The sequence below is a fragment of the Gracilinanus agilis genome, chromosome 1, assembly GCF_016433145.1.
Source record: "Gracilinanus agilis isolate LMUSP501 chromosome 1, AgileGrace, whole genome shotgun sequence".
Taxonomy (NCBI): domain Eukaryota; kingdom Metazoa; phylum Chordata; class Mammalia; order Didelphimorphia; family Didelphidae; genus Gracilinanus; species Gracilinanus agilis.
In genome coordinates, this window is record NC_058130.1 from 369,942,635 (window position 1) to 369,960,033 (window position 17,399).

Genomic DNA, 17,399 nt, shown 5'->3' on the forward strand with positions numbered 1-17,399 from the left:
TATAAGAGACAGGAGAGAGAGAGAGAGAGAGAGAGAGAGAGAGAGAGAGAGAGAGAGAGAGAGAGAGCGCGAGCGCGCAAGAGAGCACTGGAGAGATAGATAGATAGATAGATAGATAGATAGACAGACAGACAGACAGAAAGACACAGGGGAGCTATAGTGTAGTGGCAAGAGAGCTGACATGTTGGATTCCAAGTCCTGCCACTGAATAACCTGACTGTGTGATTCTAGGATAGTCATTTAACCTATCACTACAGTAGGCAACTCTAACTCTTTTAAGTTGGATAGAAGCGAACAAACTGCCTGGGTAGAACGAGTTCTCTTAATGAGTGAAATCTTAAGTCTAATCCCTGTGCCTATCCATATCCAAGAAAAAAAATGTATTCATTCATTCATTATTGAAAAATATGATGAAAAAGTTAGGGTTCTTCCCTAACACTATAGCAACAGAAGATTTCAGAGACAAAACACATGTGGAGATTAACCTGTCTAAATATATCAAAAATTAAATTCAACAGTTTTAGCTCCCTGGTCTCTTGACTCAAATATGGAGACTGGATCTATTTTAATCTTAATTAATCTTAAAAGTTCAGAATTTGGTATAAATTCTAGAGGTGCACAGCTATCTCCTTCTGTGCTTTTATGAGAACAGGTGATAAAGCAAACATTTGCTCAATGTAGCCTCTGGAATTGTCCAGCTGCTATCAAACTGCTGGTAACCACCTAAGGGAATGATTTAATGTGCTTATATTCTAATTAGAACCCTGGGTTTGATTTATTCAGTGTTATTTTCTGTTTCTTACTATTCTTGCCTCATATTCAAATTTACTTTCAATCCCCCTGCCACCCTAAATCACTGAAAGTCAAAAAGCAACCTGTTTTTATGCAACAATAGTTGTATATTTTCATGTCAATTCCACTGTCACCTTGACTCCTATAGATTTGAAGTTCCTCAAATAAAATAAAATGTTTGAGAGCAAAGACTTTTCTTTTTATTCTGAAATTTTGAACTTTGACCATTTCCCTCTCTCTGTGGTCCTTCATCTCCTATATATAATCTCAATCTTGCAGTATCTGCTCTTCACTCTCAGTGTACTATCAGATCCCCTGTCAGTTGAAAATATTTCTTTCCATATCTCCTCTTACGCAGGCCAAATGTCTCTTGTATTTGTCTCTATGAATGAAAAGATCAATGACTTATCAAAATATTTATTAAGCCTCTACTATATGCCAGTTGATGCTCAGGTTTTTCCCTCAATTCCAATTCCCATGTAGTTTGACTGAGATGGAGGAAGGAGAGCATTCCAAACATGAGGATCAGCCAGTGAAAATGACAGGAAAACTTGACCCCCATTGCCTACCCTTACCACTCTTCTGCCTTGGTGCCAATACACAGTATTGACTCCAAGACGGAAGGTAAGGGTAAAAAAAAAAGAAAGAAAGAAAGAAAAGAAAAGAAAAGAAAATGGCAGGAAGTAGAGCATCTTATTGTAAAGAACGACAAAGAGGCCATCATCATCAGATCAGAAGACATTAGGGTAAGTTATAAGAAAATTAGTGGTGGAGTAGAGAGGAAGGATTGATTTTGAAGAGCTTTTAATAACAAATAGAGGGTTTAATATTTAACCTTGGAAACTAAAAAAAAAATATTGGAGATGAATCTGAAAGTTGAATGGAAGATAGACTGGATTGAGAAGAAATTGGAGGCAAGAAGACCAACCAAAATACTATTGGAATAGTGACAGAATGGAAGCATACATAGGGGAGAGAGACCTGGCAGTGTCCAAGTAGAGAAGAGCAAGCATAAAAGAAATGTCTAAAAAAGTGATATTAAATGAACTTGGCAATAGATCAAATGGGAAAGGGTGTGGGAGAGTAAGGGGTCAAGAATTACAGAAAGGACATGAGCCTTGTAGACTGTAAAGATGCAAGTGCAAGGAGAAAACTAGGAAAAAAGAAGGACTCAAGGTTGTGTGACTTGGTATATAAAAAAATATATGTCAGAGAACAAATGAAAAACAAGGTTAACTCCAAGATAGATACTATAACTACTATGCCCAAACTTCTCTCTGTCTCTAACTCTCTCTTACTTTCTGTTTGTCTCTGTGGGTTTCTCTCATTCTATGTCTCTCTCACTCTTTCTTGTCTGTCTCTGTCTCTCTCACTCTCTCTGCCTCACTCTCTGTGTATCTCTCACTCTGACTCTTGTCTGTCTGTCTCTCTCTCAAACTTTGGAAAAAATATATTCCACTAAATAGTGGATATCAAACATTCCCATGTCATGCAATCTTGCCCAACCATCCATTGCACAAACATTTGTTGAGTTCTACAGTTCTGTGACTTGGAAACAATACAAGGTTTAGAAAAGATACAGTCTCTATCTCTTTGAACTGACAAACAAGGAAGCAATCAGCAAAGAAGCAAAATATAGTTTCACAGGATAAATTTAAATCCTGAGTGAACGCAGGATATTCATGATCAAGGAGGACTGAGAAAGGCTTTGTAGACCATATAGCATTTCAGTGTGTGTTTAAAGGATGGGTAACAACAACTCTACATGCAAAGAAAATGAAGAACACTCTAGGATCAGAGCACAGAGGCTGTGATGGTAATGGGAGAGACAGAGTAGTACAGTTTGGCAACAGAATAGAGTCTGTAAAGACAATATGAGAAGACTTTCAAGGAAAGGCATTGTCAGATTTTGGAGGATCAACCTATCGAATAAACTCCAGAAGTTCCCTATTATCTGCAGGATTAAATAGAAAATCCTCAATTTGTTATTCAAAACCCTCCACAACATGTCGCTCACCTTTAAATCTTTCTCATTTTCTTATACCTTACTCAGGGACATACACTCTTATGCTACCCAGGAACATTGGCCTCCTTATTGTTCCTCAAATAAAACACTCAATTCCCCAAGCCTGGAAGCTGTGACTGACTGGTGTCCATGCCTACAATACTCTCCTTTCTTGTGTCAGCCTCCTGACTTCTTCAAATCCCAGACAAATTCGACCTTCTACAAGAAGCCTCAAACAATCGCACTTTATGCTAGTGCCTTTCCTCTGCCAATTTATTTTATCTGACATATCTTGTTTGTACATACTTGTTTACCTAGTGTCATCCCATTAGACAGTGAACAAGTAGAGGTTTTTTTTTTCCTTTAACTTTATCTGTTTCCTCAGTGTTAAGTATAAAGTATGTCATACTTTAAAAATAAAAAGCAATGAAAATGCTTACCAGGACTCAGTGGACAGAGAGCCAGGCCTGTGAGGTCTTGAATTCAAATGTGGCCCTAGACAGTCCTAGCTGTGTGATGTTGGGCAATTCATCTAAGCACCACTGTCTAACACTTGCTGTTTCTTCCGCCTTGTAACTGATAGTTAATATTGATTATGAGAGAAAATGAGGATATAAAAAAATGCTGACTGACAATGTCAGAGACTGGACTTAATTTGCTAAACAATTATCCAAAGAATTTTGAAGACTGCAGAACATGTCTAAATTCATGTTCAAGATACATTCATTCAGGCAACACTATGAAATATGCATTGAGCAGCTAAATAGAGTGGAAAGACTACTGCAATATTACTGGTGAGTGGTAAGGAAGATAAGAGTAATGGAGAGATGAGGAAACTGTCGAGTGAGATACTTTAGAGATAGAAAGAAGCAGAAATTGAGAAATGATTAATGATTAAGTATGAGAAGTAACAAGGTCTATGGCATCCAAGATAATTGACTTTAGATCTATAGGCATGAAGGACAACATGACAATGGAAGTACAACAAAGAAAAAGAAGGAAAGCAGAATGAGACATAAGTTTAAAGGGAAAAGACAATGGTCAAATGATCTCCTACTTACCTCTCCATTTTCCTTTTGTAATTTTGATTTTATGGATAAACAACAAGGAATATCATTGGGTTTTTTTAACTCTGAAATGAAAATTTAATTAACATCATGAAATAAATATTCTAGGTAACAATTTTTCTCTAACTACATTTTTTTTAATAGTGCAACAAGCCACATATTCCTTTCAAGGAAATAAAGTTGCTGTTTTCAAATTACTAGAAGCTAGAATAAGTACACAGAGGGTGCAATGGTAAGCTGTTAGGATGATATGTCAAAAAATACAAAAACAAAGGATCCAATTACTAGAGATTAGAAATGCCGGTTGTTTCTGAGAATTGCATAAGTTTCCATAAAAACAAAGTCAAAGTGCAACATCTTTATTGGTCACTTTTCAATTAGAATCATATCTAAACATTCGTCATTTTCTTTAAGAAAAGGAATATAGATAGGACACAAAAGCATATATATTCACATGTATTCATCTGAACTATGCCAAAGACATAGTGAAAGAACACAGGAACATCTAAATCAGTGAGGGGACATACACACACAGATAAATATGAATGAATATATACATGCAGAAAATGTCTGAAAAATTTAGACTGTGTGTATGTATGTATGAATGTATGTGTGTATATGTATATATGTATATATTTTGCATATTGAAATATACCTTGGTATATAATGTAAATTCTTAGATATTTATATTTTTTTAAAGTCGTAAGCAAAAGTAACGCAAAAACATTTTACAACACCAATATATCATGCTAAATTCACTCATAAAAAAGCAAAGACTACATTATTTATATTATTTATATTTATAAAATTAGAAAGAAAATAAAAGTACAACCACATTCATAATGCAATTTATTTTTACTTGAGAAAAATTCTTAACTGCAACCAAAATTATCCATCTGAAATAAAAAAATGTGTTTCAGAATATTACCTGTTGCTATTCGATGGAAAATTATAGGAATTGGCTCGGTGGTAACTAGCACATCTTCATCATTGTCAGAACTTGAAACATAGGTATTATCTGCATAATAAAAGGGATTTCAGATCACTTAAAATCCTGAAAAAAACAAATTATTTCTAAAGAAATTTTTATTTAATCTACTTAAACAATTGGTAGTTATTAAAACAAAAATTAATCTAGTCAATTATTTCATAGTATTGTTAAAGGTAATATTAAAACCATTTCAAAGTACTTTAAATTTCAAAAAAAAAATGGTTAAGCAAATTGAGGGTATGTAGAGTACTATAATTCAAATGAGACCAAAAGTGTGAAAATTTAAAAACAAAAATCTAGAGAGACTTGCTTGAAATTATGCAATATGAAAAAAGCAGCACGCCAAGTATAAAATACTTCTAACTTAAACACACGTAAAGGTGATTGCAAGTGAATATTCAAATAATTCCAACAGATTTTTAAAAGCATAGAATTTATAAATATAAAAATAAAATAATATATAAATAAAATACTTATTACATATATAATAATAAAATATGTAAATATAAAAAATAGTCACTTTTTAAATAAAATTTAACATCTGTAGTTTCAAAGTATGTGTCGTTACACTAATGTTGAATATTAAGTTCATAATAAATAGCTGAAAAGCACTGACCATGTTTCTCTTTTATTAGCTAACATGTAAATGGAACAATATATTATGGTTCCATTTACAACTCTGTCAAAACAAAGTTGATTTGTCATGTGTCAAATAACACAGTTGATACTATTGGATTTAGAATCAGAATGTCCTGAGATTAAATCCAGCCTTAGATACTTACTAGATAAGTGAAACCAAATAATTGAAGTTTTCTATAATTCAGTTCCCACATTGGTAAAGTTGAAATAATAATATCTACCTTCTCAGGAGATTTTGAAGATAAAAATGAGAAAATATTTGTAAACCTTAAAGCGCACTTTGTCTGTCTCTCTCTTTCACACACACATGCACATGCACACACACGCACACACGTGAGTGTACATAGAAGTAAAAGCCATTATAACTTATTCTCCACAGAGCCATAATAGCAAATAGTATCCATCCATTCTAATGCTACTCAAGTAAACAGATTGGCTAAATATACCAGCACAAATCTCCTGAAGAGCATTTTTCATAATATTGTGTCAGCTTAGTGAGAACAACATGTTTAATTGATAGTCATTCAAGTCAAGACTTTTTTCTAAAAAAAAAAAAAATACCAAACATCTGTACTGTTTTAGACTAAGAGATAATTTCACTTTTGCAGTAAAAACATGTCTAACAAAAGGCCATCATTCCTATAACCTCTCTATTCCTGGGCTCCTCATTCAGTGCCTTAACTGATGCTGATTTAACCTAATGCTTGCTAAGGTTGGATATCTGGTTCTCAAATTTATAGCAGAGTGGAAATAGCAACTGAGAAGGGCAGGGGGCATTCAAGTAACTGGCTGTTAGAAGAAGGTACAATTACAACAGAAGTAATGGGAGCTGGCAGCCTTATATTAAGGGCAGAGACAGGAAAAAAAATTAGAAAGAGAACAGAACTGGATTACTATTTAATATGATAATGGTTATTCATAATGATGACCTTGATGGCCTTGAATTCATTTTTGCTAGCCTCTTCAAATACATAGGAAATTAGAAGATATACTTTGAAAGGAATCCTACAAAACTTGTCAAAAAACAGTTGTGACATTGAAAGGAAAAGGCTTCAGTTATCTGAAAAATTCTGTTTGTGGGCAAATGTAGACTCAGTAAGGTTTAGTTTTATGACTTCATAGATCCTATTCTCTATCAAGAAAGACATATTAAAAATCTAATTTTAACATTCATTTTACTATCATTAGTAAATTTAGTATCAGTTGCACAAGAGGAAAACAAGTTAGCACATTAAAATAGAAAACATTTATACATTTTGGAGTAAGTGGACCCATTTCTTCAACTTAAGTGAATCATCATCAGATAAGTTATTTATCCTTTCTCACCTCTCCCCACCTTAAAATAAGAGCAATATATAAAATTATGCTCACGGTTCCTTCCAATCCTAAATCCCATCATTGACTAAAAAGGCAAAAAACTGGCTATTTCAGGAGAAAAAAAATTCCTCACCATTTATTATTTTCAAGATGATCTGAGAAAGTTGTGATTCTAACATATGTATCCAACATTTAATTATCTCATTTAAATGGATCTAAACAAATTCCATTAGCATTAATTTTGACCAAAATTACTGTGAAGCAAAAATTCCTGAATTTCAAGTAAATTTTAATACTCAAAAACATTAAACACATTATAATAGCTCAGATATCAATCTAGCCAATCACTGGCTGTGTGACTTTCTACATAACTCTGCCTGTTCCTTCTGTAAAATATGAGCATGTTACTAGATTATACATAAGAAACTTTACAACTCTAGGATTCTAATCTATGCTTGTATTTTTGATAGTCCTTTCCAAGTTCTTCTAGTAGAAGTAAAACGTATCTCAATTTATATTCTGGAGATGGAGACATAAGAAAGGTTGAAGAAGGCAATGTAACAGTGGTAGTCAATGACAAAGTAAAAATGAATGAAAATTCCAGAAGCTCAAGTCTTTAAATTCTCCCAGTGATCTATGCACATATGTGCATGTTATGGCTTCAAGGATGACTCATGGGCTTGGTAGAGCTTAAATAATGAGTTTCCTGTTAAAATCCCACTACTGTGGAAACGAATAATGGATAGAGCCCACTCTTAATGAAATTAAATACTACAGATACTTAAATTTAATAATGGAATGCAAGAATTTTTAATGTGATAAACCAGAATAGTCATAATCCTTAGAGAGCCAGATCCCATACTGAAGGAGAAATCACACCTGAAAGACACTGTGAGATAATAGATAACTAAATTGCCCTTTACTATCTGTGTAATGTTAAGCATCAAAGTCAATTAACCTCTTCAAGCCTCACTTTCTTCATCTGTAAAATGAAAACAGTACACTGGATGATATAAAATGGCCCTCTTAATTTGAAAACTATGAACCAGTCATCTAGCAGACAACCTGAACACATCTGGCTGGCATCAACAGGCACAATGTTACTAAAAAGCTTGTTTTCTACAGAAATTTCATTAAAAAATATTGCTTTGAACTCATTGAGTCCTCTACCAACACTACTAAAAAGAAAAAAATACTGAAAGGGCTTGAAAACTATGGATTTGAGCTGATGTGGCTCAAAGTCTATTATCTCCTTTCTTCAACAAATCTGTCAAACTAAGTCTATATAAATATGGCCATATCACCCCTCTCTTCAAAATCCTCAGCAGCTCCCAATTGTCTTTAGAATAAAAGACAAACTACTCAACCTAGTATTTAAAGCTTTCCACTAAAATGAATGAATTAAAAAGTAAATAAAATCCTCTGACATTTAAAACAACATAAACTTTCTTCTTTCTGTCTTTCCTACATTCTAACATTTTTTTTGTCTATGCACTCTAAAATTAAGCTACACTGTTTTACTTGTACTATTTTTTTTTTGTCTTACTTATACTTTCTTGAGCTTTCTTCATTTCTCTTGGTACTATCATGCTAACCATCTCCCATGTCTGGAATTCTTTTTTCCCTCACTTTTTCCTCTTAATTATCAGTGCCATCATCTGCTCCTGTCATCAGCTAATTTTTTCCTCTTTTAGACTACATTACATATAATGTATATGTTGTACAGTTGCTTCAGTATTGTCTCTTTTTTATCCCATTTTGGGTTTAACAAAGATACTGGAATGGTTTGCCATTTCCTTCTCTAGTTCATTATATAGATGAGGAAACAGACTGACAGGGTTCAGTGACTTGCCCAAGGTAACACAGATAGGAAGTATCTGAGGTCAGATCTGAACTCAGGAAAGTGGGCTTCCTGACTTAAGGCCCAGCTCTCTAGCCACTGTATCACCCAGCTGATTCATATCCTATTCTGAGGTGTCCTAGTTACTTCCATGTTGTTTTTCCCATTAGAGAATTTTTGAGGATGGGGATTTTGCATGAATTTTGCTTTTCTTTGAATCTGCAATACTTAGTACAGTGTCTAGTCCATATTAAGCATTTAACAATTGTTTATGACTAATTCAGTTTCCACACTAGGACATAGCAAAATTCATAGTACATAAGGCTAATTTCTACTTAGAGCCAGGAAGGTCAGATTTTTTTTTTTGTAGCAAATATTTTAAGTCTCAAATCCAGAAAGTTGTATTTACAAAACTTGTTCTCAGTGGTTGGGTTCTTTATGGTCATGTGTGATCTACTTCATATAATGCTGTTTTTTGTATCTGGATCTTCAAAGCTTTCAATTCTTGACATGGAGAATTCCCTCTACCAAATCAGATCTGCAATTCATCTGCATTTTATATTAAAGAGTGACCCTCAAAGAATATTAGAGGTTAAGTGAGCATAAAAATCACACAATTAGCATTTAAGGGAAACAGTATGATATAGTGCAAAGATGGCTGATTCCAAAATAAGAAAGCACAAATTCAAAGCTGTCTCTGATACCACCCGTGGAATATCTAGCAAAATATTCATGGGCCAGGGCTTCAGCTTTCTCATTTGGAAGATGACTAATATGGATTAAATTACTCTGAGGTCCTTCATCCCTTTAGATTTATATAGTCAGTACTGTTAGAATGCAACATAAAAATGCAACATCAACATGCTATGGAAAATGACACAATAAAAACCATAGTATGCTTATGATAAAAATTGTGTTAGGAATTCAAATTTCATCAGTTACACATTAAAAAAAAAGATCAGATCAGAACCTAATAAAAATGGTAAGAGTTTCAAACACATTGAGTGGTTTAAGAAATACATAAATATTACAATAAATTGTGATCACGTCTAGGGATTTGGGTGGCTGGTCAACCTGTGCCCTGGGGTCCAGGAAAAATAGGCCTCTTAGGTGAGCAGGTAGCCTTAGTGGGTCACGCTTAGAAGTGAAGAGATATGGGAGATGGTGGGCATAGTAATGGTGAAAGGTAGGAGGACTTAGCGAAGGAAGAATTCAATAAATTACCTTGAAAAAGACCTGAAATTTTCTCACTGAAAAAATAGTGTTTTAATTTGTGAATTATTGTGAAGTGCTACAGCTTTCTTTATTCTTAGTTTTTCACAGATGCAAAGTGCATGTATAAGCAATATTAGTTTTGCTTTAATTATTCCCCAATACTTCAATAGTTTTGAATACATTTTCAAAACAAGTCTTACAACAAAAATGACTGTGTCTACAAATGAACTTTAGGGACAGCTAGGTGGCACAGTAGATAGAATGCTCAGCCTACAGTCAGAAAGACATCTTTAAATATTGGCAGTATATTATGTTTTTGTTGCTTACAAGCCTAGACAATATGGGTATTGATTTTGCTTTTTTATATTAACAAGTTTTATTTTTCTTGTTTTCTCAGAAAATTACTAGCTCTGTAACTCTCAGCAAATCTCTTGAGCCTGTTTACCTCAGTTTCCTCATCTCTAAAATGAGCTGGAGAAAGAAATGGCAATTCCAGTATCTTTACCAAGAAAACTACCCATGGAGTCATGAAGGGGCAGAAATGACTAAAAAAATGACTGAACAACAAAACAGTACTTGAATCTGAGTATTCCTGACTCCAAGTACAGCTCTTAATATACTGTCACTCAGATGCAGTGTTTAAAAAAAAATATTTACCATTGCTGACTCACTCTTTTCATTTTTTAAGATAAACCCAGCTATCAGCAAGCACATTTTAATTCAACAAATATTTATTTATTAGATGTTTGCTATGTAAAAGATATTCTGCTGTGTGCTAAGAATATGAAAATAAAACTGAAATCTTCCCTAGACTCAACAAATTTATATTTTGCTATGGGGGATCCAGAATGAGCAGAATATTTTGTGAAAAGAAATAATGACTAGAGAGAGCAGGGAAAGCTTAGTGATTTACAATGCATCGGAGTTGAATCTTGAAGAAAGAGGTGGAAGTGAGTAGAGAGTACAGTTAATGCATAAGATAAGGTATACTAGAGCATAGTTATTGCAAAGCCACATAAATGGGACAGAGGATATCAAGCTTGGGGAATAGCTCATTTACCTAAAAGAGAGGAAAGGAAAGTAATAAAATAATCCTGGTTATGTATATGGGAGGTAGGTTGGATACTCTACTCATATTCTCTACTTTTGTATGAATTCCTTCTCTTAGAACTTTCAGGCACCATCACTAGTGAGTCATGGCTGAACATATAGCTTTAATGAGTATAAGACTCATTTTTTCTTCTATGGCATTCCAGCCTCATGAACCTTCCTTCTTCTCTAGATTTGTTTTTGTGAAATTCAATTTTTTATTTTATTTTTCAAGTCTGCTTCCCTCCCTCTTGACTTTCCCATTCCCACTCAGAAAACAAGAACACAAAACTTGTTACATAGATAAGCAAAATCAATACCCATATTGTCTAGCTTTGTAAATAACAACAAGATAGTACACTGCCTTTATTTTAAAATTTTCTAGCATCTTAAGATCCAGTTTCTAAAAAGTATTCTGTTTGATATTGGAGGTAAAAGGGATCCACTGGACTCACTAGGCAGTGGGATGACATGTTATTATCAATGTAGAAAAATCAAATTGAGGGGCAGATAGGTAGCTCAGTAGATTGAAAGCTAGGTCTGGAAAATGGGAGGCCCTAGGTTCAAATTTGACCTCAGAGATATATACTAGCTGTGTGACCCTGAGTAAATCACTTAACCACTATAGCCTTGTCCTTACTGTTCTTCTGCCTTACAACCAATACACAGTATTGATTCTAAGATGGAAGATAGAGGTTTAAAAAAAAGAAAAATCAAATTAGAATCAGAGGGAACAATTTGCAATAGGGTAAAAAGTTATAGATCTGTTTCTATAGTACAGATAATGAGGGCACTAACTACTACTGTTGAAAAGTAAATATATATGAGAGGTTATGAAAGTAGAAATGACAAGCTTTGGATAGAGATTGTCTTTGATTAAGTGAATGGATTGAGAAAAAAGATCTAAGAAATCACATCAAGCATGCAGACATCAATAACAAAAAGGGGATGCAGTGTCTTGAACAGGCATTAGAGAACACTGGAAAAGGATATGGTTTTAAGAAAAAGGTAATAAATCCTGATTTAAACATCTTGGATTTGAGATGCCTAATGGACATCCAGTTCAAGATGTGTTTAAGAAAGTAGGACATGTACAGCTATATTATGAGTTGGCACCCCAGACTTGAAGACCAAGCAATCTGTTTTTATCCTTTCTCAAGATAAAAAAAGTTTTGTAAATTTTAAAATAAAATGTTATCGTATTTTAAAATGTAAAAAAAAAAAAAAAATCATAGCTGTCAAGGATGTTCAAAAACAAATGGCAAAGTATATCATACCTAGTCTTACCTTACATGGTAGTTAACAAAAGAAATTAGAGTTGGATATATGAATTTGTGAATTGACTCTACAGAGATGACAAATAAACTTATGGGAGATGTTGAGATGACCAAGAAAGTTAGTATGAAACTCAATCCACTAAATTAGCTATCCAAGCTAATTTATGCCTTAGTGTCTCCAAGAATTGCCCAGGTCAGAGTTTAAGTGACCCTCAGTTGACCAGGGGTTTTTTGCTCATCTTATTATCAATACTGCAATAGAGGAAACAATATATAATTTGTATATACTACTCTGTTCCTGACTTTCATAAGCTATAATCTAAATTTCTATCTCAGTGACAGACAATTAATTAATTTAATGAAAAAGTAGAAGCCAATCAATGGATGTGCATTGCGAAACAAGAAATTGTACTACCGGAGTTAAGATGAAATGAATTTTCTATTTTAATTTTATATCATGTTTTTATATTTATAACAATATTTCATTAAATTACTAATTTTATTATTATATATTACATTTGAAAATCATAAGGAAAGTGAACATTTCCCAGCATTATTGAAAAGACTTATTTTCACTCCAAAGAACAACTAACTTGGGCATAGAATTTTGGGAGGATAGCAGAAAAGGGTGTGAAGTTTTCTTGCCTTCCTTAAAGCCCCAATAAACCAAAAATAACTATATAAAATCAACATCGAAAGCGGAAAAAATTGATGAGTCCAGAGTAAAATGGAACACCCAAATACAACTAGAGAGAAAGGTTCATAACTTCTCTAGGCCCAATTCCAAAGTCATAATCTCTGGGTGCAGGAACAGAACAAACAGAGGGAATCTACAAAGCAGACCTGGAGGGCAGGATTAGTTTTCAGAGCAGAAGGATCCCAAAGCATAACACTGGAATCTGAAACTGAAGGCAAAAGGCCTTGGCTCAGGAGACCATAAATGGCCCATTGGAGGTGGGTATCAGGCCCTAAGTACAGGAACTCAAGCCTCATTACTAATAAATGAAGGACTCTAGAAGAATGAAAACATGGTCTAGACACTTGCTCTGTCCAGCACTGAGATAGTAGTAAGAGAGGAGAAGTAAGGAAGAAGTTAGCACCAGTGAGTATGTCTATTGAGAGTAAAACTAGGGTCCTAACAGCTGAGTCCTTGGTTGTTGCCATAGGGGAAGGGAAACTGTCTGTTGTACTTGCAGTGAGATAACTGCCTGTTTAGAATACCTGCAAACTGGGTCTTGAGTTGGAGACTAGGAGTTCATCCAATTCAGGACTATAAAAACTGCAATAACTAAATAGGATCCAGGAAAAAAAAATGTAAAAAAAAAAAAAATCTCTTAGACCTAAGATAACATTTCAACACAACAGAACCTCTGGGAATGGGGAGGGGGGAGCAGGGGCAGGAGGAGAAGGGGGGACCAATAATTAATTCTTTTGGCCTGGCCACCAAATTTTTTTTTTATAAATATATATAATGGTGACAGAGAAGATCTTGGCTAGGACTCAGAGGACAATGAAGTAAGGCATTTGCCTAATTCAAAAAAAAGCAAAGAAATATGGTAAGTGAACATAAGTGCAAAAAAACCTTTTTGGAAAAGACCAATTAAACCAAGTTAGAAAGGTAAAGCAAAAATTAGAAAAAAAAATAATAGCAAAGTAAGAAAATTAGGAAAATTAGGACAGAAAGATCAACCAAAAGGAAAAATAAATCCAGAAACTTATGTAAGAAAATAAAGTATTAAGCATTAAAATTGGAAAAGACAAAGCTAACAATTTCCAAAGACAATGAAAAAATAAGAAAGTAAAATTAAAAGAAAGGAATAATAGAAGAGAATGTAAAACATCTTCTCACAAGATCAACTGACCTAGAAAATAGGAGAGTCAAAATAAGAATAATTGGACCCCATAAATTTACCCCCAAAAAAGTTTATATACCATAATCAAAGAAATCAAAGAAAAAGTACACAGAAATTTTTAGAAACAGAGGGTAAAATAGTCATTGAAAAAATCTGCCGAATACCACCTCAGAGACCCAAAGATGAAAATGCACAGGAACATCAATGCTAATTCCATGGACTCCAGCTTTAGAAGAAAATATTACAAAAGTAACATTAAAAAAATTTTAAATACTGTATACTACAGTCAGAAAAAAACACAAAACTTAGTAGCCACAACATTAAAAGAAATTCTGAAATACAGCATTTCACAGAGCAGAAGAATTGGATTTACAGCCAAGAATAACATATCCAGCAAAGGCGAGCATAATTATAAAAGGGAAAAATGGATATTTAAAAAACTAAAGGAGTTCCAACTATTCCTGGAGAAAAACCCAGGCCTAAGCAAGAAATTTGTTCTATAAGAAACATACAAATATAATGAAATACTAGTCATTAGTAACCCAAAGGCTAAATTGTTATTTTCTGGTTTGTTTGTTTTTTTCCTGGTATGGAAAAATGGCACCTATAGTCCCTAGGAATGGCATCTTTGTCTCAGTATTATGAAGGGGTGGGTATGCATGGAAGGCTCAATGCTGAGTGAATGTAATGACTATCTCATCTGGAAGAGTAATAAGCAGAGGAACTGCCCCAGAGAAGGGGACAAGAGGGTGGAGGGAGGCCGGTACTAGAACCTGACTCACATTAGACATAGGATAATATACATAATTTAAAAAGAAACAATTTTCTTAACATATAAATAGGAGGGTAAGGGAAGGGATAAAGTAGGAACTGGGATTTCCCTTAGAGGACTAAGGGAATAAAAGATAGAATAGTGGGTAAACAGAAAGGAGGAGGAGGAATGGAAAGAAAGGAAATCAAGAGTTGGGAGGTTTCAAGTGAGGGGATAAGAGAATCAAGAAGTAGAAGGGCACAGTAGAGGGATAAGAGGTAAGGAAGGGATTTTTGGAAAGGAGGATAAAATAAAAATTAAAAAGTAAGGGATAAGGAATAAGTGAGTGGCCACTGGAATCGTCAACCAACCTGGAACAAGGAGAGAATAAGGGAGGATTTTGGGGAAGGGATGTGAATAGGAGAAGCTATTGGTCAAAGGGAATTAGACATCTGAGGATGGATATGGCAGAAAGAAAAGGAAGAAGAGGGAAAACCACGAGGAGGAATGGAATAGATGGAAATACACAACTAGTAACTATAACATTGAGTGTAATGGGATCGATTCACACATATGAAGAAAATGGATAACAAAAAGGATAAAAAACAAAGACTTGACAATGTGTTATTTATTAAAAAAACACATTGAAAATAAAAGGCAAACATAGAGTGAAGGTAAGTGACTAGAGTAGAATATACTATGCCTCAATTGATCCAGAGAACGCAGAGGTAGCAGTAATGAATTGACAAGGTTGGGTCTAACACAGATGTAACTGAAAGGAATAAAAAGGGTAACTATATTATGTTGAAGGGTACTGTGAATAATGAAATGCAATATTTGTTATGTATACACCAAGTATTAAAGCACCCAGATTTTCGAAGGAGAAACTAAATGATACATAGATGGAAATATATAACAAAAAAATATAATAGCGGCAGACTTTAATTTCCCCCTCTCAGAACTGGATAAATCTAAGAAAAAAATAAAAAAGAAGTTAAGAAAATGAATAGAACCTTAAACAAGAGAAATAAGATAGATACCTGGAACACCCACCTACACCAACTTGAGGTTAATAGTAAATCTAAGTCTGAGCATACACATAATCCAAATATATTTTCTGGTGGAATAACAATTCTTCAAAAGCCTTACCTGAACACTCATCATACTATGGAGATAATCCTGCATCCTGAGGGTTTGTTACATTGAGAACAAAAGTTCCACCAGGTATGACAAAGTGAAAAAACTTCTTTAGAAAAGAATATGATCCGGGCAACAGATTGTATCTCTTGCCTGAGGACCAACCACTTAGCACAATATGGTCCTAGAAATATATGTTAACTGAGAACCAGGCCAGCTAATGTGATCAATTACATACATGGAGAAACAAGCCTAATATTACATTGGTAGAATAGCTGTGGTTTTCTTTTTTTTTTTTTAAAGAAAAGATAGAATTATATATTAAGAGCTATAAAGCTGTTCATGCTCATTAAAGATCTCATTATTAGTGTTAAGGCCTAAGGGAATTTACATAATGGTAAAAAACTGTGTTTATATAAAAATATTCATGGAAGCTTTGTTTATCACAAAATAACTGGAAATAACACTAATTCAATGAATGGGAACAGTGGTTGAAGAAATTGTGATATTTAAATGTAATGGATTGTATTATGATATTGAAATGATAACTACGGAAATATGAATAATATTGCAGAAACATGAAGAGATGAAAAGAAAAGAGAATAAGAATACATACAATTATTAAATTAAGAAAAATAAAAGTCTCAAAATCAAATCCAAAGGGAACTCAAAAAGAGGGTATTTATATTGTATTATATATAATATGTATATAATTTACATATTTAAAACAAATGTAAATAATGTGGAGTTTGTGGTATTGCATCTAATCTTTTTATACATTTGTTTAGTTAAATATTTTTGGAAAGTGGTAGTAGTTGTTAAATATATAATAATAAAAAAAAAGAACTTCCATTTCTTGACATACTGATATTTGAAAATAAAAGATCAAAATCTTTAGTTACTAGAAACTATCTCTTATATTATCTGCATATATATTTATATTTAATACTTGTAAAGTATATTGTAAAGTATATAATATATATTCTATTTCACTATGGTGTGTGGGTGGGTGTGTATGAGGAGAGAGACTCTGAATAGATATAGAAAAAAATAATGGAACTGTGTTACACTATTTATATCCAATTATAACATCATCAAGTATTAGAGAGTAGTAATAGTGATATGTCAGTTCATTTTATAGACGAAGAAATTTGAGACAGAGGTTAAACAACTTGCCCTACCTAGTTCATACATAGGTAATAAGTGTCACAGACTAGAAATAAAGTACCTTTTACTACAAAACCAGGCCTCTTTTGGCAGTACCAGCTCTTTTGATTGATTATCTAATATTCTTACCAATTACACCATAAAGCACTAGCACAGTCAGTACCACATTGCCCAAAAGATGAGTTTTCAAAAATGTATGTGGCCTTTTTTGGAGACGGAAGGGAATGAAATCACATGGAAATAGGATTTTCAATTGGGG

The 17,399-nt window shown here is 33.6% G+C and overlaps 1 protein-coding gene across 1 annotated transcript in view; it reads right to left on the reverse strand.

Annotated features, from left to right (window-relative positions):
* PARP8 (poly(ADP-ribose) polymerase family member 8) overlaps nt 1–17,399 on the reverse strand; it is a 227,250-nt gene that overhangs the window by 84,696 nt on the left and 125,155 nt on the right. Inside the window, exons 4-5 of the mRNA XM_044681226.1 lie at nt 4,793–4,882; nt 3,859–3,929 (exon numbers count right to left, since the gene is read on the reverse strand). Of these exons, the coding sequence (XP_044537161.1) occupies nt 3,859–3,929; nt 4,793–4,882 (161 nt within the window). The remainder of the gene's footprint in view (nt 1–3,858; nt 3,930–4,792; nt 4,883–17,399) is intronic.